The following is a 22,660-nucleotide window of genomic DNA, read 5'->3' on the forward strand; positions in this document are numbered from 1 at the left end:
CTCTCAATTTGTGGATTGCCATCACCCTAACATCCCTCTCATACAATTTAGATTTGATCTGCTGTGACTTAAGAGAAGCATTGTTGAGTGTGGAAATTGAAGAGTTTATCCAGTCAGATAATTCCCTTCCAGCTTAATACACTTTTATTTTAATGAATGAAATTGTAATGTTTAACAGATATCATGTTTTCCTCCCTATAGGTGACTGCGACTGATGCGGACGGCGGCTCCTTTGGCTCCATTACCTATTCCCTTGGCTCTGGCATTAACAGCGCCGTTCCGTCTCAGTTCACCATTGGCAAGGAGACTGGGCAGATCTGTACTAGTGCTGTACTTGACAGAGATCAGGGGCCGGCCAGCTTCGACTTTACTGTCATTGCAGTAGATGGGGTAAGCCCCTCCCTTTTTAAAATCATGCTTAATATGAATCCATTGAGCCACAATGTAATCCTATAAACACAGCAGCAATGCTTTTTTTTTTTTTTTTTTTTTTTTTTACAGACAGGAGAGCAAAGACATGGCCAACTGTGTAAAAAAAAAAAAAAAAAAAAGCAGAGTAAAAAAATAAAAGTATGAATAGCTCTCCATGGTAGGTCGACTTCTTTAAAAGTTTGTATGGCATCCTGTTCACTTAATGCCATAAAATACTAAAAGAATAAAAGGTTAAAAATGAAAGAAAATTACTGCGGGCATGTTAAAGCAATCAGATGGAGAAATATCTCAACTGACAGGCAGTAATATTTTAACAAGTTGGACTGCCGCCTCCCTAGTTTTTGCCACCTGGTCCAAATGAAAAGCCTGCACTGTATTTTCTGAAAATGAAAAGCCTATGAAACAGACTTGGGTTGCAGCGAGCCCTCTCACCCTCCATGGGTCATGACATATTGCTCTTTCCCAAGGGAAACTATCAATCTGTGTCCCAGCACGAACTTGCTGGGACTATATTTCAGAGGCTACGCCATACATCGAAACTTAAACTGGGTTTACTGCTGGTTTTTACTTCCCCCATTAATGTGGCATACGTGCACTGTTAATGTTGCCTAAATCCTGCTTTCAGGTGTGTTTTTTCTGTTCATGATTTAATGTACGTGAAGGTATAACAAAAGAGCTTTTTGTTTCCTTTGCAGGGCGGACTGAGCTCAGTGGCCTATGTGAAGGTAGATCTGGTTGACATTAATGATAACAGACCAGCTTTTTACCCACTGAGCTATGCTGTTAGTTTGAGCACACAGAGTTCCCCTGGGACATCTGTTGTCAGAGTGACAGCTTATGACCCAGACTCAGGCAAGAACGGCAAAATCACATACAAAACAGTGCCGGGAGGGGCCTCCCCATACTTCACTCTCAACAAAGACACAGGTAGGCAGTACTATTTTTCCTGTGTTTTTTTTTTTTATAAAGATTTTTAGTAAAAAAAATTTTTTTTTTAAATTGATTATTGGGTGATGTAAAAATAGCCTGTTTATACCTTGTCCTTGAACCTTTCTTTAGGTGTGATCTCACTGTCTCGGTCTGTCTATGGGAAGGCCAACTCTGTCATTCCACTGGTTATCTCTGCTCAGGATGGTGGTGGCCTTGTTGCATCTGTCAATGCTAGAGTCAACATTAGTGTGGTGGCCGGGCTGGTGGCGCCGCCTGTGTTTGAACAGACTCAGTACTACTTCACTGTCTCAGAGGACGCCCTGCGGGGGACAGTTTTAGGCATCGTCCAGGCCAGCAGTAAGACAGGTGGGGACTACAAACACATGCACTCACTTACCCACTCACTCAATCTATTTAAACTCACTCGCTCACTTGCTCACTTGCTCACTCACTCACTCACTCACTCACTCACTCTATCTGCAGTGCATCCGGAAAGTATTCACAGCGCTTCACTTTTTCCACATTTTGTTATATTACAGCCTTGTTCCAAAATGGATTAAATTCATTTTTTCCCTCAAAATTCTACACACAATACCCCATAATGACAACGTGAAATAAAAAAATTTGAAATTTTTGCAAATCTATTAAAAATCAAAAACAAAACAAAAAAAAATCACATGTACATAAGTATTCACAGCCTTTGCCATTACACTCAAAATTGAGCTCAGGTGCATCCTGTTTCCACTGATCATCCTTGAGATGTTTCTACAACTTGATTGGAGTCCACCTGGTAAATTCAGTTGATTGGACATGATTTGGAAAGACACACACTGTCTATATAAGGTCCCACAGTGGGCAGTGCATGTCAGAGCACAAACCAAGCCATGAAGTCCAAAGAATTGTTTGTAGACCTCCGAGACAGGATTGTATGGAGGCACAGATCTGGGGAAGGGTACAGAAAAATGTCTGCAGCATTGAAGGTCCCAATGAGCACAGTGGCCTCCATCATCCATAAATGGAAGAAGTTTGGAACTGACAGGACTCTTCCTGGAGTTGGCCGCCCAGCCAAACTGAGTGATCGGGGGAGAAGGGCCTTAGTCAGGGAGGTGACCAAGAACCCGATGGCCACTCCGACAGAGCTCCAACGTTGCTCTGTGAAGAGAGAAAAACCTTCCAGAAGGACAACCATCTCTGCAGCACTCCACCAAGCAGGCCTGTATGGTAGAGTGGCCAGACGGAAGTCACTCCTCAGTAAAAGGCTCATGACAGCCCAACTGGAGTTTACCAAAAGGCACCTAAAGGACTGTCAGACCATGAGAAACTAAATTCTCTGGTCTGATGAAACAAAGATTGAACTCTGTGGCCTGAATGCCAAGCGTCATGTTTGGAGGAAACCAGGCACCGCTCATCACCTGGCCAATACCATCTCTACGGTGGAGCATGGTGGTGGCAGCATCATGCTGTGGGGATGTTTTTCAGCAGCAGGAACTGGGAGACTAGTCAGGATGGAGGGAAAGATGAATGCAGCAATGTACAGAGACATCCTTGATGAAAACCTGCTCCAGAGCGCTCTGGACCTCAGACTGGGGCGAAGGTTCATCTTCCAACAGGACAACGACCTGAAGCACACAGCCAAGATAACAAAGGAATGGCTTCGGGACAACTCTGTGAATGTCTTTGAGAGGCCCAGGCAGAGCCCAGACTTGAACCCGATTGAACATCTCTGGAGAGATCTGAAAATGGCTGTGCACCGACGCTCCCCATCCAACCTGATGGAGCTCGAGAGGTCCTGCAAAGAAGAATGGGAGAAATTGCCCAAGAATAGGTGTGCCAAGCTTATAGCATCATACTCAAAAAGACTTGAGGCTGTAATTTCTGCCAAAGGTGCTTCAACAAAGTATTGAGCAAAGGCTGTGAATACTTATGCACGTGTTATATTTTCGTTCTTTATTTTTAATAGATTTGCAAAAATTTTAAACAAACTATTTTCACTTTGTCATTATGGGATATTGCGTGTAGAATTTTGAGGAAAAAAATGAATTTAATCCATTTTGGAATAAGGCTGTAATATAACAAAATGTGTAAAAAGTGAAGTGCTGTGAATACTTTCCGGATGTACTGTATCTATTTAAGCTCGCTCGCTCGCTCGCTCGCTCACTCACTCACTCACTCACTCACTCACTCACTCACTCACTCACTCACTCACTCAATCTATCTAAACTCACTCACTCTAAACTTACTCACTCACTCACTCACTCACTCACTCACTCACTCACTCAATCTATCTAAACTAGCTCACTCACTCAAAGTCAGCCCATGTTGAGTAGTTCAGTCTACATTTATCAGTCACACTGGGTTATGCTGAAAAATGTGTCCTTCTTCCCCGCACCACTTGTATAAATAGATGTTGGGCCACGATACACACCTAAATCTGAGACTGCATCAATCAAGAATTCCATGAACACCATGACACCTGTGGAGTGTACTGTTACGTCAACTTTTAGCGCCACCTCCTGGGCCACCAGTGACATGTCTGTATGATTTTCTCCCTCGCTGCAGGCACCTCCAGAGATATCTCCTACACCATCAGCTCTGGGGATCCTGCAGGTTACATCACTGTGGATCCTGACACTGGGGCCCTAAGAACCAGTCTGCCCCTGGATCATGAAACCCAGTCCTCTCTTGATCTGGAGCTGCAGGCCCGCAGTGGTAATCCACCTGCCTTTGGCCAGACCCGTGTCCACATCACCATCGCAGACGTCAACGACAACCCGCCTGTTTTTCTGCCCTCGTCCTCGGAGTCCTTGCTGTTGCCAGAGCATACAGAAATGGGCACAGTGGTGTATCGGGTCCAAGCTGAGGACAGAGATTCAGGAGTGAATGGACAACTCACCTTTGATTTTTCCTCTTCAAGTGGCATCCAGAAGATCTTCAGCATAGAGCGCAGCAGCGGAGAGATTCGATTGGTGGGAAGCCTCTCCTATGAAAACAAACCCCGGTATGATCTCCAGGTGATTACCAAGGACAGTGGAGTTCCCCAGCTTAGCGCCACTTTCACACTTGTGGTTCATGTTCAGGCAGAAAATGACCAGGGACCTGTGTTTGATACTCTCACCTACCGAGTGGAACTAAAAGAAGGAACTCCACTAAGCACCCGCTTCCTGCAAGTCAGGGCTTTGAACAGGGAAACACCTGGCTCAGGTCACTTCAGTCCCTTGGCGTATCACCTGCGACCAGATGGAGATGCCGCAGGGTTTGGCATCGCTGCAGACAGTGGCTGGCTCTTTGTAAAGAGTGCCCTGGACAGGGAAGTCAAGGACATGTATCTTCTAACAGTGCTGGCCAGTGCAGGACATGGGCAGTTAAAGAAGACGGGCAGCGCTACAGTGCGGATATCGGTGACTGATGAGAATGACAACTCGCCTCGGCTCACGCAGGAGAGGGTTTTCATGGCTGTGAGAGAGAACCTGCCTCCAGGAACGGGCTTTGGTCACGTGTTGGCCACAGACCGAGACAGTGGGCCCAACGGACGCCTCAACTATCGCCTCCTGCACCCTGACCGCCACTTCCAGATAAACACCCACACAGGTTAATTTAAAATTGTACAGTATGTACTGAATGACATGAAAAAACTGCATGCCCAAATATGTGTTCAGATCATTTAAAAAGGGAGAATGAAAGAACAGAGCAGGCATGCATGAAAAAAGCAGCTGCTGACTGTAATATCATGTTTTAATAATGAAAGGCAGGACTGATGATATTACTTGTTAAATGTATTGTATTTTTATGTAGACGGAGTTAAAACTAAACTGAAGTATTCAAACAAGTAATTTGTTTTTATGAGATGTGAAAAACCATTGTCCATTTTACATGAAAAAAAAATTCTGTCGTAGAAATATGAAATGACTTGTAAAAAACGAACCGCAATCAATGTTTAGTCACTTCACTGAGTCATCTCTAAAAGATGAGAGACTACAATTGCCTCTTCACAACAGTCGTAAATTAGTCAGATGATGGTGACAGCAGCTCTAAGCGTCTTGCTCGCCTCTAATTGGCCTGCTGAGCCTGTTAGTCTGTGGGAGGAGACTCAGGCCCTGATTTGCGATCAGTTTCTGGCAGAGTTTGGGGTCTCTACAGCATCTGCCAACCCTCCAAGCTTCCTTTATTTGTGTGTATGTGCGTGTAGATCTGCAAACTGTGCATGTCTATTAGTTGTGTGTCGTTGATCAAAGCCTGCTGGATCTTAAGTCTCTCATCATTATTCCTTTGGGTGTCTGCATAAAATCCCTCTTATCCCTCCTCTTCTCTCCCCAGGTGAGATCAGTACAAGGATGACTCTGGACAGAGAGCAGCAGTCTAGTTACCAGCTGCTGGTGGTGGTACAAGATGGAGGTTCACCCCCTCGTAGTGCCACGGGCACAACTTTCATCACTGTCCTGGATGACAACGACAATGACCCTGTTTTCAGCCACAGTCGATCCGGCAAGAACATCATTATACAGGTGATGTCACAAGACCAGAAACATAGATGGGCAGAAAATGAAATGTTTACATGTCTTTATAGTGACGTGTATTTGTTTTTTTTAACACATAGGTGACAGAAGGTCAGTCCTCCGGGGTTGTACTGGGCACACTGCAAGCCAAAGACCCTGATGAAGGGGAGAATGGCACCATATTCTACTCTTTGTCAGGTACATTATGCACAAGTAGTAAAAAAGTACTCATTTGTCCAAAATAATTACTAACAGATTTATCTTAGATAGTATCTTACTAAAAGCATTTCTAAAAAAAAAAAAAAAAAAAGATAATTATTTATATCTACACATGTACACACAGCAAACAAAAGACATAATGGTTGAGTTAATTAGTCTCATCTGCCACAAATGTCTGTAAATGGCTTCAGTGTGATACTTTGGGTTTGTGTATTTAGCCCTCCTACGCACTTCATCTCGAGTCAAAGTTTGGCCTCTCTGTCTCTCCTACGCAGGTCCCAGGGCCGAGCGTTTCTCTTTGAACACAAACACTGGTGAGCTGCGTTCATCATCCCCTCTCAGCCACTCGGAACGGGCCGAGTACACCCTGACGGTGACAGCCACTGACAGAGGACTGCCCCCTCGCAGCACCTCCTGCTCGCTTACCATTCAGGTCAGACTTCCACTGGAGTCCGGCCAGCACAAACACCCTCACTACACACCTATTTAATATCAAAGAATAGACTTGGAGCTGAGAGGATCCATGTCTCCGGGCCCGTCAGACTAGCTGCAGACATATCAGCCGCACTTCTGACAAGGTTCCCTCCCTTTCCCTCCCTTTTCTTCCCCTGTGAATTTTCAAAAGGGAAATTTCTATCTGAAATGGAAAAGTGGGTCTGAATCAAATACTCCCAGCTGGCTTGTGATGAGGGCCAGCTGTAGACTGCTCTGATCAAGGTCATACTCAATGACTTCAACACTTTTTTAATACAGTAGCCCTTTTTGCAAAGAGCAGCAGGACTATACACTTAAAATAGAGCGTTGAAGTTAATTTAATATTTTATATAGAACAGAAATGGACACAATGGAAGAAGCCTGGAAGGAACATAGATTTATAGGCTCCAGGAAAATAGACTTGCCATATAAACAGCTCCAGCACCAGTTCAGTTTTTCCTCCTTTCCAATAACAAAAAAATTAAAGTCTTAATTATTAATGAATTGGATTAAACAGTGCAGTGTTGTTCTTGCCAGGTGACGTATTTCTGTAATTTCCTTTAATCATCTTTTCAGACAGAGTTTTTAAATCCGTCAATGATAGGATGGACGATACCTATTTATTTTTGGTTAAACTCCTTTTCCATCTAATGTGAAACTAATTTACAGTTTGTCAAGAAAGACTGCCTACTCGCTGTGAGGACTGTGAATGTAAGATGCTGAGTATCCAAATCACCCCATCAGGTTTCAAAACACTGTTATTTTGCTGAAAATTTGATCATGAAAGCCTCTGCACTTTCCCTCTTCCATAATTTTCTCAGTACATGCTGGTCTCAAAGGAAAAACATGTTTTATTAAAACAATGTGCTCTTTTTATACAAGGAAGAAAAGTCATGTTGCAGTCTTTGAACACACTTGAACTGCTCACCAAGTGTAACGCCGTACACAGTACAAGAATATGTCCCAGTGCTAAATTCAAACTCTCTCACCATTTCCTCCTCTCATTGTGTTACTTTTATCATCTATTATTTTTCCTGGCAGCGACATGAGTATCAGATTAAATGTGATTAATGTTCGCAGCCGTGTTATTCAAGTCTATAAAAACCTCGTGTAACTGGTTTCATTTATTCCCAGTGAACAGGAAATCTGTTTTTGCTTTCCCCAAAATGAAATATTTTCATTCTGTATTGAAAACTGCCTTGAGGTATCCAAATGAAGCATTAGATCTACTGCCATGTTGCCTCATCCTCAAACACACATAGTGTTTTTCCTTCATTGCAGGTTAGCAGCATTAACAGACCTACAACTAAGACCAATTCACTCTCCATATCTTTCAACTCTGTGGAGGAGGCCAGGCCTGGCTCTGTTGTTGGCTCCGTCCGCCTCCATGACAGAGGTACCTTAGAGGAAGGCGAGGTGACCTACACAGTGGTGGGGGGTACAGACCGAGACGGGACCTTTGTTGTGGACCGTCTGACTGGAGATGTGTACCTGGCCCGTCCTCTTGATTATGAGCGAGACGCACGCTACAACCTGCAGATTGAGGTGGATGACTTCTTTCAGGTCCCTCCCAGCAGCACCCTCGTCCACCTGGACATTGACGTAGAGGACAGCAATGACCACACCCCTCAGTTCCCCGAGGATCCCATCACCATCGTCATCTCTGAGAGCATGGAGCCCGGCTCTTCTGTCTACACTTTCCAGGCCACAGATAAGGACGGCAGCGGGCCCAACAGCGAGCTGATGTATTCCATTCTTCACCAGTGGCCAAACACCCCCAACCTATTAAACCTCGACCCTTCTACTGGGATTCTCTCTTTAGTCCAGGAGCCGGACCACGAGGTCACCTCCAACATGATCCTGGTTGTAAAGGCAACAGATTCTGCCCTCGATGCCAGCCAGAGGCGCTGGGGCTCCGTCACGGCGAGGGTCTTCATAACCGATGAGAACGACAATCCGCCGGTGTTCATATCGCCAACAGCTGTCAGTGTGATGGAGGACCAGCCGGTGGGCTTCGTGGCTCTGTATGTCATGGCCAGAGATGCAGACCAAGGGGAGAATGGTAGAGTGACGTACAGAATCCAGACGGGCAACACTGGAGGGTCTTTCAGCCTCAATCCTAACACAGGTAAGTCCAGCCCACAGCCAAAGCAGGAAGCACTGCATGCTTTATGTAAGAACAAAGTTTGGGTTTGGAGATAAAGGTGGTGGATGAGGTTGTTGCAGCGCTGACTACATGCTGTTGACCAGTTTTCATGTCAACAATCCCAGCAATTAGTGTTTGCTATTTTTTATCCACAACCAGAGTCTTTTACAAACCATGCTGTAGAATACAGTAGCTCATTTGAAAAATTAGGTAATTGAACATAATTTGTACAATCATTTATGTTTGATAACACCACTGCGTAAGTCTGAGGAAACTATTTGGATGTAAATGATATTCTGGATAAGTAAGTTTCCCCTGTCAGTGTGTATTTGGATACACTGCAAAAAAAGGTTTTAATTTTGACTTCAGGAATGTTTTTCCTTGTCCTATGTTTTAGCCACCAACAGCAAACCTGTGTATCTGGAGTATTTGGCATACCTGGAAAGGAGGGCAGTATTCATGTAGAATATGAATTAAGTAAATGTTAACATCAGATATGCACATTTTTAACAGTGCAAACAGCAGATAAGCACAATAAATTTGAATGGTGTTATAAGGGAAAGTTTTAAATCTGTGACTGACTACTTATTTTCCATCAGGCCCACTACTTTTGGCTTCTTCTTGCTAATAATAATACTAGAGCTTTCAGTTTGTGCTCTGTTTTTATATTTCACTTAAGCACTACTTACGTGATGCAAATGTCTGGCTCAAGAGCCAATCTGCATCTGTTCAACTCTGTTTGGGCTTTTAATTGATTCATTAAGCATTTGTGTTGAACTTCTAAATTTCTCTTCACATGTGTACTCTTCTCCGTGTGCTTCAACACAGCCATCCACCATGTTCACCAAACCTTCCCTTCCATAAACACACACAAACTCCTTCAATTCTCTGCTTTCTTTTAAGTACAGCACAAGTCTTGCTTCACCTTTCATGACTTATTCCTCTCAGTTGGAGGCCAGACGGAGCAGCCTGCCAAATATTAAACACACACACACACACACACACACACACACACACACACACACACACACACACACACACACACACACACACACACACACACACACACACACACACACACACACACACACACACACACAACAACCCATCATCTGTTATTGTGGATCTATTCCCATGAAAGACCAAAGAACCTCATGCTCAGGCTTCTGGGAACCATTAGAGAGGGGATCAGTTACTCGTGTGTGTGTGTGTGTGTGTGTGTGTGTGTGTGTGTGTGTGTGTGTGTGTGTGTGTGTGTGTGTGTGTGTGTGTGTGTGTGTGTGTGTGTGTGTGTGTGTCGGCATGCACATACGTATGTGTTTGTGTGCTTGCATCAGACTGTCACTTAGTCAAAGCTGACCTTGGGCTATTTGGTCCTGTGGGCTTTGTTGTGGTGTTTGAGACACGTGTCAACGTTTGCTCCGCCTTCCCCTTCAAGTCGCCAACCAGGATGCCCCCTGGAGCAGCTCGGGGATGGAAACACTCAGGGTCTGTCATGCATGTCACTTCTGCTGCAGTCCAGTGTGTGCACTCATCTTGAAGTGTTTTCATGCACACTAGATATTTGTTAGAATAATGACAGAGTTAATCCTCTGAGCACCTGGTTTGCTCCTGTTTTGGGGTCGGTGACCAGAGACCTGGGACCAACTCTACACACTCTGTTTTCATTACTTTGGCATCACAGTTAACCACAAAAGAGAAAACTATCAAGCTATTATTAAGAATCTCTAAAGTCAGAGAGTGAGACACGTTCTCATCACTCATTGTCAGAAAGGAGATCATTCATTTCACTTTTGGAGCAAAGGGAGTGTGCACTGTTGATACGGTGGATTACTTTCCTGCAAAAGACAACACTATTCAGAGATTAACACATCCAAGGTTGACGAATCACTTTGGTATAGAAGACAAGAAAGATGTGTTTGTTGTCCTTAGCTGGTGCTTTTACTGCAGTCCAAAGTGTTGGCGCCACAAACCTCTCATCTGCTTAAGACGTTAAAATTAAAAACATTCCCACTGTCTTTTTTTCCTGACCATGTGTTATCAGTGACCGGGGACATGGCAGGATCACAGAGAAATTAAATTTAGGTGAAAAAATTCCAGCCTGTAACTTTTACCAGATTAAAAGCTTTGGGGCGAGTTATCTCGGTCCGAGCACGACATAAAGTGAAAAGCATACACAAACAGTTGAAAGCAAAACAACCCTGGCTCTCTCTGTCTTTAACAGTTGCATCTCATTTTAAAGCATGAAACTGAAATTGGATCAATGCAAGCTCTACCCTCTAAGGGCAGGATAATGACAAGGCAAGGCTGCCCCTAATTCCTGCGGAGCACGGCAGGCCTGGCTGTTGCGTGTCTAGAGCGTGTGTTTACTGCCTCTTGCTCGATAGCTGCGGCATTCTCCAGTGGAAAATCTCGTAAACTGTGGTCAGACCGTTTGGGCTGTTACAGCAGTGGTGGTGGTAGCACTCAGGTAGGCAGAGCTGTATGTGTGGAGGAGATTAGCTCTGATTTGGCCCTCACACGACAGCTTTTTACACTTGCTTTTTAAATAACTTGACTACACACTCTCATGCAAAGTGGTATATTTGATTGCCTTTGATAGCATGCTTTCATACTGTAGTTGTCAAGTGTAAATGTGTCGGTGACACTGGGTGTAATAAAGCGTGCTCACACACAGGAAGTCTCTTGTAACATTTCACCCTTTATTCTTGTCTCCACAGGCTCTTTGTCTATTTTCAAACCTCTGGACCGTGAGGAGCAGGACATCTTTAACCTCACAGTAATCGCTGAGGATCATGGGATACCCCAGCACTCGTCTAGCCAGCTGCTGTGTGTCCATGTGATTGATGTTAATGATGAGGTGCCCTGGTTTGAGGAGAGCCAGTACGAAGCCCAGATCTCTGAGAACCAGCCTCCAGGAACTAGTGTGGTGACAGTGTCCGCCTCTGACCTGGACCAAGGTGAGACGTAGTCACTGCAGCTTCCGTACATCTAATCCTGTTTTTTAATCAACAATACATTCCCAGTGAGCTTTAATGTGGTGATTTACAGGTGGGAAATGTGGCTAATTTAAAACTTGGTCAAATTTGGCTCAGTTTATGTTTGTTCATGTTCATTATTTCAAGGTCATTTAATTAAAAATGATCTGATGTAAAATGTCTAATGACTCTTAAAATATGATAATCTAGACATTTAAGAACTGCACATGTGTGTGGATTATGTGTTAACAGATATCAGATTGTGCTGACGCAGAAATCAAGATGAACAACAAGCGGTTAATTCTTCTTAGCCATGTGCTGAGTTCACATTACAGACATTAACAGTTGTTTCTAATTGAAGACTGCACAGGAAGGTGGGGGTGGGAGATGCAGAGAGGGTGCATTCTCCTGGACTTAGTCAGAAGCACATAAAACAGAAGGATTTTAAACTTTCTCCTCAAAAGCAATTAGTGAAGTAAACAGGTGAGATTGCCAAACTGCTTTCTCTTAGCACGCAATCTGGCATCCAGACCCCTGAGGGAGGGCTGACACTGCTAAATGCTAACACAGCAAAACTCTTGACAAACAAACAAGCATACAAGCTATTAAAAAAAGAAATCCAAATATCTAAATGCTGTTTTTTTGTTTTTTATTCGAAGATTATAAGAATTCACTTTCGAGGCTCTAGTGACATTTTCTATTGATTTTTATTTTTTTTATTTTTTTACCTTCCAGTTTTTAATTAAAGTATTGTTCCTTTGTGTGTTTTTCTGCAGGTACCAATGGGCAGGTAACATATGGCGGTATCTCAGACAAAGGATTCACCATCAACCCAGTGACGGGTGTCATAACAACCACTAAGTCTCTGGACAGGGAGATTCAGGATGACTATGTAGTTACAGGTACTGCCCCCTGACACCATACCCTACACCATAACATATGAAATAAGGCTGCTTTGAGATACACATTGTTAAGAGATGTTTTCTAATGTTCAAATTAATTGTGTGGTATTTATTATGCAAGATGACTATTAATGCTAGTGTGTTTTTTTTTTAATGTTTTGTCAGTCTATGCTAAAGATGGAGGCCTTCCCCCCAACTATGCTAAAGCAACCGTGAGGATCAAATTGCTGGATGTTAATGACAACGCCCCAGTCTTTGGACGTCTCTTCTACAGCATAGAGGTGCCTGAAAACCAGGAGGCGTTACCTCTGTTCACCCTAAGAGCCACTGACCCAGATGCGGGAGACAGCGGGGAGATAAACTACAGAATTACGGGTGAGGATTTGTTTTGGTGTACAATTCGGTTTCTAAATGATCAGCTGAACTTCTGCTAGTTTCAGGGTGGTGTCATTTTATAATCAGAAAGTCTTTTGTCATTGCTCCCTTTGCAGCTGGGGATCCATCCGGAGACTTCCGCTTGGACAGAAAGTCAGGTGTCCTGTCCACTTCGAGGCCTCTGGATCGGGAGAACAGGGCTGGATACATGCTAACAGTTGTAGTTCTGGACCAGGGAAACCCTCCCCTTAGCAGCACTGCCACTATAGAGGTGACTGTCATGGACATCAATGACCACAGCCCCCACTTTCAGAGCAGCAGCTACACGGCAGACATTTCGGAAGATGTTCCCATTGGCTCGCTGGTCCTGGAGGTGAAAGCCATCGATCTGGACCATGGCCCTAACAGCCAGGTGCTGTACTTTCTGAGCCGTGGCTCCCGGAGCATGTTGATCATAGACCAGAACACAGGCCGCATCATCACTGCAGCACCCCTAGACAGAGAAAGAACCGCCTCTTACACCTTTGAGGTGATTGCCACCGACTCCTCCCCTGCAAACCCGCGTAACTCCACTGTTCAGGTGACCATCTACATTCAGGACGTGAACGACAATGCTCCCTTCTTCATTCAGGACCCACTTATTGTGAACATCTCTGCTAGCAGCATGTCCAGCCGCCAAGTGTTGGCCACCATGAGGGCAGAGGACAAGGACTTTGGGGCTAATGGCTCTGTTTTTTACCGCTTTGCCAACCCTGTGAGGGGATTCACCATTAACTCACTGACAGGAGACATCCAGGCCACAGAGAAGCTGCAGACTCTGACACAAAGCCAGAGGACTATAATAGTTCAGGCCATGGACCAAGGAAACCCGGCTCAGTCTTCCCTGGGGGTGGTTATCATTTATATCAGGGAACAGAGCTACAGGGGGATCCGCTTCTCCCGCACGGCAAGAGATGTCACTCTGCAAGAGAACGCTGCTAAAGGTATGATATACAATTTTGTAAAGTAAACGTTTTTGAATGTGTAATGGAAATAAACTGGATTGAATGTTTTCAACATAGTGTGTTTTTCACCTTTACAGGCACAGTAGTAACACAGAACCAGGCCCAGTACCCTGATGGCTCTAAAACTGGTATCAGCTACAGCATTTTCAGCGGGAACAGAATGGAGTCTTTTGGAATAAACACCATCACAGGTAAATGCACAGATTATAACAGGCTCCTCAAGACAATATTTTTCATATATACAAAGTGACATATTCCTATTCTTGTGAATTAGGTGAAATATGGGTTCAGAAATCTGAAGGACTCGACTTTGAGGAGACCCCCAAACTCCGCCTTGTGGTAAAAGCTGAGACGGCGTCCTCCAGCTCCTACATGGCTGTCAACTTAATCCTGCAAGACGTGAATGACAACCTGCCACGCTTCCAACTCCAGAGCTACATAGCCTACATTAGGGAGGCACAAGGCCACGATTTTCCCATTATCCAGGTGCAGTAGCCTGTCCCCCACATGTTTATTATTGTTTAAGTGTGAAGTTGTAAAATATAAAAAATAATTAAGCTCTAGAAATCTGGATAGCTTCAACACTGTAGAGAAATGACTCTTCATTGCATCCCAACTGATTCGACTACATGATCATCTGTGCCATAAAGTCAGGTCTACATAACTGATTTTTACAAACTCTCTGACTTCCAAGTCAATATTGCTCAATAGCTCAAGTTACACTGAAACAGCTGTTGCAAATATTTCTGTATTTTTGTTTCTAAAATGGGCTGGTAATTTCCTCAGGTTGCTGCAGATGACCTGGACCAGGGTCAAAACGGTCAGGTGACCTACTCTATCAGGTCCTCATCCATGAGTGGCTTGTTCAAGATAGACCCGCTGACTGGCAGCATCACCACTGCAGCCATAATGGACAGAGAGATCTGGACGCAGACAAAGTGAGTCTTTTTTTTCTTCTTTTCTTTGTTTATAATTACATACCATAATGCAGTTCCCCTCAGCTCATATCTGGGCTTCACAAATGCCTGTTTATGGTTTGTTACTGTGATAATATCCATGTTGTAATGGTTAAGCAATTTTTGGTATATATTTTCATTAAAAGAAGTTTATCAGTTTCATCTGACTTAGCTGGATTTTGTGTTTACTACTGCAAGAACATAGTCTTAGCTACACTTAAAATTAACAAGGACTGCAAAAAGTGTAAATAAACTTATGACGACAGGCTGTCGAAGCTATAAAATGTTGTTTGCCTTGCAGACAATATTTTATAATCAGATTTTCATCAAACTTTGTTTAATTGATATAAATAAGTAAATGTATAAATTTAAGTGTAAATAAGAATCTGAAAATTCCACATTTGTAATGTTTTTGGGAAAGAAAAAAGTGTGTCCTATTTCATGTTAAAGAAAAAGTGTCTTCTCATGCTCATTCTGAAAGAAAAGGCTGGTCTTGGTGGGGTTGGGTTTGAAACATTACACAACTGGGTTAAAAAAAGATTCAAAGTTCAGACACTGACATTCATTTTGGGGCACCAGGCTCGTTGTTACGGCAACAGACCGGGGAACCCCGCGGCTGGCTGGATCGGCCACCCTCACTGTGATCATCATCGACCTCAACGACAACAGTCCCATGATTCCTCTGCCTCGAAATATTCGAGTTCCTGAGGGTAAGTCAGCTTCACAGTGGAAGTTAGTCCAGTGATCTTATCATAAAGCCTCACGTCACACTCGCTGGCAGCTCGCTCAGCAGGGCTCAGTGAGAAAAGTCTGACCCTTTTATGAAACAAGTTATTGCCAAGTTCCTCTGTTCATTTCCTGTCTATTAGTTCAAGGCTTTCCAGAACCGGATATTTCTTCACAAAGAGCAGAAAACTTTTTTTTCTTTTTCTTTTCTTCCCAAAGACTCTCTGTGCTTCATATCAGTTTCAACCTAAATGTCTGCTCTTCTTCCCCTGCCTCCCTGCCCTGTTATCACACACATACAGATACTCTCATCGGCACAGTTATCACGCAGGTAACAGGAAATGACGTAGACTCTGGGCCAGCCCTCTCCTACACATTACACCTGGACGTAAACAGCCAAGGGATGTTTGGGATCCATCGTTACGGAGGCGGGGTGTCTTTGACCGGCCCTCTAGATTATGAGGAAAGGACATGGTACACTCTGACCGTCCGCTCATCTGACTCTAAACATCAAAGTGAGGCCAACCTCACTGTGCTGGTGGATGATGTGAATGATAATGCCCCCACCTTCACTCATGATTTATATCAGGTACGGCTTCATTTGCACACCTGTCATCACACCTAATAAACCTGTAACGTATCTACAGGTGTTTATTTATTTATTGTGTTTCTCATCAGGTCACTGTATCGGAGCATCTCCCAGCAGGCAGTGCAGTCATCACACTGACAGCCACTGACCGTGACTCTGGGGAGAATGGAAAGATCACCTACACAGTAATGTCATCCACTAAGGGTGTTTTCTACATTGACCCAAGCAATGGTAAGATTACTGTGTGCACTTTCTTGGTCGTTTTGAACTGTTTTCTAACCAGAGCTCCCCTTAATTACACTTGTAAAAAAAAATGTCTATCCCTAAGGCCCTCCTTGGAAGCACATTTGGGGTTTGGCCCTACAGTATTTGCAACAAGCATTGCAAAATATTTAATCATTTTGTCCATTAAAAGTCATTGAAAACCAGATCTGATGTTATTTGCCACAGATGTTTTGCTTGAGATGGCATCTAGAAATGAGTGTACTAAAAAACAGGACTGCGTTTGCTTCAAGCTATGCTGTTTCTTATTCTCAAGTGCAATTAATTTGCCTCAAACAGTATTGTCTTCACAGCATGTGCCCCAACCCACAACAGTGTTTACAGAATGTTTTTTGTAATTACTGTAGTATTATTTTTTTTAGTCATTCATTGCCATTTTTTTCATTAATAGCAAACTGTCTTGTGTATTGAACAGCTTCAATAATGAATATGATTAAATCTGGACAGCATGCTTGCTGCTCTTTTTATGACCATATTCTTTGTTTCTTCACAGGTACACTGTTCATCAAGCAAAAAACTGAGTTTGATGTTGAGAATCCCTCAATACTGTTGGTAATAGAGGCTCGGGACCACGGTACTCCATCCCTTTCGTCCATTGCCACTGTCCAGGTCCAAGTGGCGGACATCAACGACAACGCCCCCATCTTCCACCAGTCCGAGTACAGAGCCACTGTGTCTGAAGATGGGCTTCCTGGATCAACTGTTCTCACATTAGAAGCTGTGGATGGAGACCTTTTCCGGGACAACTGTGGTTTTGATTTTGCCATTGCCAGTGGAAACTCAGGTAATGTCTTCCAGATTGAGAGCAGCGTGCGCTTCTTGGAGGGGCGGGGCTTCCAGACAGTCGGCAGCCTGATCCTGGTGGAGAAGCTGGACTTTGAAGCGGTGCCAAGTTATAACCTGACTGTTGTGGTATCAGATCGTGGGATCCCTCAGCGTAGCTCCAGCGTGCCTATCCTTATTAGTGTTACAGATGCCAATGACAACCCTCCAGCTTTTAGCCGAACAGAGTACAGCATGGTACTGAGCGAAGGTACCGCAGTAGGGACTGAGGTCCTTCATTTATCTGCCACAGATCCAGACTCTGCTCCCAACGGAGAGGTGCAGTACTCTATAAGCTCAGGGGATGAGACAGACCTTTTCCAGGTGGACCGGTGGACTGGAGCGTTGAGGCTGAAGAGACCTCTGGACAGCGAGACACGGTTGTCCCATATAATTGTTGTCCAAGCGACTGACGGTCAAGGGCACTACGCTTTGGCCCCGGTCAGTATCGAAGTGAAGGACATCAATGATAACCGGCCCTTCTTTCCCCTCAAACAAGTAACTGCAAGCATCAGAGAAAACCAACCCCAGAATGCCTTAGTGACCATGCTGCATGCAATCGACCGTGACCGAGGTGTTTTTGGACAGCTGAAGTACTACATGTTAGATACAGCTAAAGAGGGAAGAGACGGCTTCCTCATCAATCAAACTTCAGGCGAAGTACGGACTCGCTCGACCTTTGACTTTGAGAGAGTAAACTCTTTCCACTTTGTGGCTGTTGCAATGGATGCTGGCAACTATTCTGCTACTGTAACAGTACAGGTTTATATAAGAGGGGAGGATGAATATAATCCTGTTTTCACCTCCTCCGAGTTCTCATTTGAAGTGCCTGAGGGAGCAAAGAAAGGTCAGATCATTGGCAAAGTTCAAGCCAGAGATGAGGACGGAGGCGTGGACGGCGTCGTCCTCTACTCTTTATCAGACCATTCGCCTTATTTTGAAGTCAATAAATCAACTGGAGCAATTACTTTAAAGATGGACAGCTACAGTAGACACGGGAGTCGCTCTAAAAGAGAGGTCCGCCTGGTGACACTGGATGTGACTGCTCACAGCCCTCTGGAGACATCTCGCATTGGAGTGGCCAAAGTTACCATCGATGTGACTCATACCTCCTTTGGCCTCAGCACAGACATGAATATGCTGCTTATTAGTGTCATTGCAGTCTCACTCGGGACCATAGTCATACTAATAGTAATTGCTGTGGCGCTATTTTTTGTTAAATTAAGACGTCAGAGGAAGAAGCAAAAATCGCAGGAACGAACACCAATGTCAGGCACCCTGCTGCACAAGTTCGAGGAAACAAAAATAGCAGCAAATGAAATGATTTACCACCAGGCCCTTCCTGGATATGCAGCTGATCAGAGTGGCAGCAGCGGGGGTCCGTACAACCGCGGGGGATCGCTGGATCCTTCCCACTCCAGTGGGCGTGGCTCTGCCGAGGCAGAGGCGGCAGAAGACGATGAGATCAGAATGATTAATGAATATCCTCGAGTGTCAAGCATCTCCTCCTCCATGCAGGAGCGCATTTCTGCCCGCGGCCCGGACTCTGGGATCCAGCAGGACGCCGATCAGTTATCAGATGTGTCCTGTGAGCCTTCTATAGATTGGTTCAAAGGGAAGAAAGTGGGCAGTCTCAATGGGACTTTATTAGCCGGCCAGATGCCTGTCTACAGGGATGAAGGGAGTGGGTATGTGGGTGTGGGACGGGGACTCAGCATCTCCCGCCCTAAAGACTATTCTTTCCCACAAGATGGAAAGCCCCCTGTGGACGGCTCCCTGACAGCCATTGTGGCCAGTGATGAGGAACTGAGGGGCAGCTATAACTGGGACTACCTGCTAAACTGGTGTCCCCAGTTCCAACCCTTAGCTAACGTTTTTACTGAAATAGCACGTTTAAAAGATGAAACGGCTCCTCCTCATCCTCGCAGGTCATTTCATCACAAAGCAAAAGCAGAGTCGAGAATCGACCCCCCACCTCTCATAACCTCTGTGGCCCACCCCGGGGCCAAAACTGTTCCACCGAAGCCGGCGGTAGGGAGAACGTTCCCCAACTTGGCGTCTTTACGAAGATCTCCCATCAGCGTGGATGGATCCATCTCCTCAGTCGCAATGTCTCCAAATTTCTCCCCTTCTCTTTCACCGCTGGCAGCCCGTTCTCCCGCAGTCACGCCCTTCAGTATCTCACAGGGCCCCTCTACCTCCATGATCAGCGCAACCGAACACAATTTGGAGCACATCGAGGAGGCAGAGCTTAGAATTTAAATTCTAAAGTGTGAATTAAAACTGCTGCCATGAATTTGTTCTACTGTATGACCACAGAGGCTGCAACCTGAAAATGAGTCAATTCTAGTCTCTCCTCTGTTCTCTTTTTTAAGAGAACAGGTACACGATATTACAGTAAGAAGTCCAAATAGCTGAAGTTGTGGTGCTTTCTGAAGACAAACTACATGAATAACAGGCCAAAAAGGACTATGCCTTTGTGTGAGTGAGTGAGTGAGTGAGTGAGTGAGTGAGTGAGTGAGTGAGTGAGTGAGTGAGTGAGTGTGTGTGTGTGTGTGTGTGTGTGTGTGTGTGTGTGTGTGTGTGTGTGTGTGTGTGTGTGTGTGTGTGTGTGTGTGTGTGTGAAAGAAACATATTCTTCTGTTGATCAGTGTTAATTTGCACATTCTAATGGAGATTCATACATGATGTCAATATTTTGTACAAAAGCATTGTCTATATTTTTATATTTCCATGTGGTTTCTGACAAAAAAAATGGCATTGAAGTGTCAAAGGGTTGCTAAAAACCTGAATATATTTGTATATTTGTACATTGTACTGTATACATGTTTGTACTGTAAGTTTGTGGTATCTCTTTTAATTCTTAAACTTGTGGTTTGAAATGAATTTCCTCATTAATGCTTTATGAATTGGGATTTTTGCAGGAGATAATTGTAAATATTTAAAGAAGAGACATTTTTGCTTGAACAAATGAAACATCAGTCAGAATACAGTATTGTGTGATCAGATTTTCTCACAATCCGGTGTTTGATCTCGCATCAAAAGGTAATCATCAATGTGAAATGCTGAAAAATTGTATTAGTGTCAATATTTGTCCCTTAATATTCTGCAAAGAAAAATGGAACTTGACATCCAGTGGTGCCGTCCTTCAGGCGCATTGGCATTAAACGTCTCACAGCAAGCCTTACTGAGTTTCATTTAGCATCGTGAAAATAATTAATCTGAGGAGAACATTGAGCAGCTATGTGGTAAATGTACAATTGTTTGCTTTATCAGCAGCCAAATAATTCCAGAGAATTTAAGCTGGTATTTGTCTACTCATCTGATGTCCCTCAGTAAAATATTAAAGAAACATAACTTAAGCTGTAAATCGGTGTTATCGTAACACTGAAACATGCAGCATTTTTTTTTCTCGAATTTCTGATAGTTTTGTTGTATGAATTAATTGTCAAACCTTAATGAATGTTATTTGGGGCCACATTTCTTCCCTCTTTTTTAGTAACATTATAAAGAAAATGTATATGGATTCAAACTAATACTAACAAATGATGGAGGAAAAATTTCTATATTTCTGAATGTTCAAACACCACCAGAGAATGTTTCACATAATGCTTTTACACAGATGCCTACGACATAAAACATTCATGACCATAATTGTGTTTTTGGCAGCCTTTATCAAATAAACTAACGTGTCAATTTGCATTTGTTACTACCTAGAGCCCTTACCTAACCCATAGTTTTAGACTCTATAACATTATCTAACATCCTACAGCATTTTTATTTATCATTTATGTGGGCCTGTGAAGCTGCGAGGCTTGTTAAGTTATTTACAAGGATACGGTTTTGACCATGGCCAAAAATACATGAACACTACCTATTTAAAAGAGTGAAGGTACTTTGTTGTCTGTATGGTTTTGTATTCAACAGTGTTACCTGCCGCTTGCATTTCATTTCGTCCCAACTGTGTAAAGTGTTATCATAGAAGAGAAATTCCTCCATGTGTTTACACATATCATTCTAGGCTTGTCCAGAGAAATGTTTTGAGCAAAAAGTGCCTGAATAAAGTACTTGTGCTGACGTTGTTGCATCTGTCACATCTTTCTCGGATCAGAGAAAGGATCATACTGTAGGTATATCTCTGTTTTCAGAGCCGCTGGATTTTCGATTATATGTGAAATTTCCCAAAGATATTTTATTGCAGAGACATGTCCAATGTCCTACCCTAAGGGTTCCTTTGCACTCATGTTTCTTCTTCCCGTCTTCCTTTCTTTTTTCAAAGGCCTCCAAAATGTGAAAATAGCTAAATTCACAAACACTCTCTGTACTCTCAGACTTGTATAAACTCCACAGCTAATGAACTCTCTATCACCCCAGGGACAATCGGATGAACGGAAGAACTGTGGGCCTCAAACAGCCCAAAATGATCCCAATCTTAAGAAAATCTTGAACAATATTTGATATAATGATGGCCATTAAGTATTATTTAGATCTTGATAGGCATAATATGATGTAACACAGTCACAATCCTATGAATTATTTGAAATAATGGCTCCCTTTCCACTGACAAAGCTGTTTTGCCAAAAGATCTCATTCACATCTTTTAGAAGTCGTTCTAAATTATGTTTATGCTGCTGTGATGACGGCACCAAACCCCAGGTCTAAAAGTTTTATCTTTAGGTGTATTTACCTGATGTTCAATTCTCTCAATTAGTAATACTTGGTTAATTTGCCCTCACTCATCTTGTTTTGCCTCCTTTGAAATGTCAATATATTTGGCTGTTTTTATATATAACACAAGATCAGCAGAGTAAAGTACAACAAACTGGAGAAATTGTACGTCTATAATTGGGTATTTGTTTTACTAAAATGTTTTCCTCAATGTTTAAAAGTTAATACTGGCTTTCAAACATTTCAGCAACATTTTGAAATTCAATGTAAAAAAAAAAAAAAAATCCTAAAAATTATCAACAAACATCACTTATTTTATTTCAGTTTATCTTTCATCAAACTGTAGAGTAATTATCAAAGATTTCTGACTTGAGCTGCATTTGTTGGAGCTCTTTTAAACTTTAACATGTAAGAATTATTGCATGTCAACAAAGTTACAAAACAGTGTTATTTTTTCGTATCCATGTGGGAACGCATTACATATCTCTTTTACTGCCTGAGGCTGGACAGCACTCCTACTGCCTGATGAAACAGCTGAAACTGGACCAGTGCTGTTTGCCTGCTTCTGACTGGCTCAAACCTAAACTGTGTGCTATTCTGAGAAATTACATATGCACATGCACTGTGGTGAATTAATGTGTGTATTTTTTGTCCCTAGCCTGAA

General features: G+C 43.3%; 1 protein-coding gene across 1 annotated transcript in view; it reads left to right on the forward strand.

Moving 5' to 3' along the window:
- The window catches only part of LOC138626020 (protocadherin-16-like), a 79,008-nt gene extending 57,603 nt beyond the window's left edge, over positions 1-21,405 (forward strand). Inside the window, exons 3-21 of the mRNA XM_069707400.1 lie at positions 202-390; positions 1,128-1,359; positions 1,492-1,728; positions 3,922-4,950; positions 5,677-5,864; positions 5,957-6,053; positions 6,350-6,507; positions 7,830-8,676; positions 11,415-11,654; positions 12,449-12,574; positions 12,740-12,949; positions 13,066-13,932; positions 14,031-14,144; positions 14,228-14,439; positions 14,740-14,891; positions 15,489-15,619; positions 15,938-16,224; positions 16,314-16,455; positions 17,000-21,405. Of these exons, the coding sequence (XP_069563501.1) occupies positions 202-390; positions 1,128-1,359; positions 1,492-1,728; positions 3,922-4,950; positions 5,677-5,864; positions 5,957-6,053; positions 6,350-6,507; positions 7,830-8,676; positions 11,415-11,654; positions 12,449-12,574; positions 12,740-12,949; positions 13,066-13,932; positions 14,031-14,144; positions 14,228-14,439; positions 14,740-14,891; positions 15,489-15,619; positions 15,938-16,224; positions 16,314-16,455; positions 17,000-19,590 (8,049 nt within the window). The 3' untranslated portion in view covers positions 19,591-21,405. The remainder of the gene's footprint in view (positions 1-201; positions 391-1,127; positions 1,360-1,491; positions 1,729-3,921; positions 4,951-5,676; positions 5,865-5,956; positions 6,054-6,349; positions 6,508-7,829; positions 8,677-11,414; positions 11,655-12,448; positions 12,575-12,739; positions 12,950-13,065; positions 13,933-14,030; positions 14,145-14,227; positions 14,440-14,739; positions 14,892-15,488; positions 15,620-15,937; positions 16,225-16,313; positions 16,456-16,999) is intronic.
- The last annotated feature ends 1,255 nt before the right edge of the window (positions 21,406-22,660 follow it).

Source organism: Brachyistius frenatus, unplaced genomic scaffold (genome assembly GCF_029030835.1).
Source record: "Brachyistius frenatus isolate BFR_SWC_R1_liver_20210118 unplaced genomic scaffold, ASM2903083v1 Contig_68, whole genome shotgun sequence".
Taxonomy (NCBI): domain Eukaryota; kingdom Metazoa; phylum Chordata; class Actinopteri; family Embiotocidae; genus Brachyistius; species Brachyistius frenatus.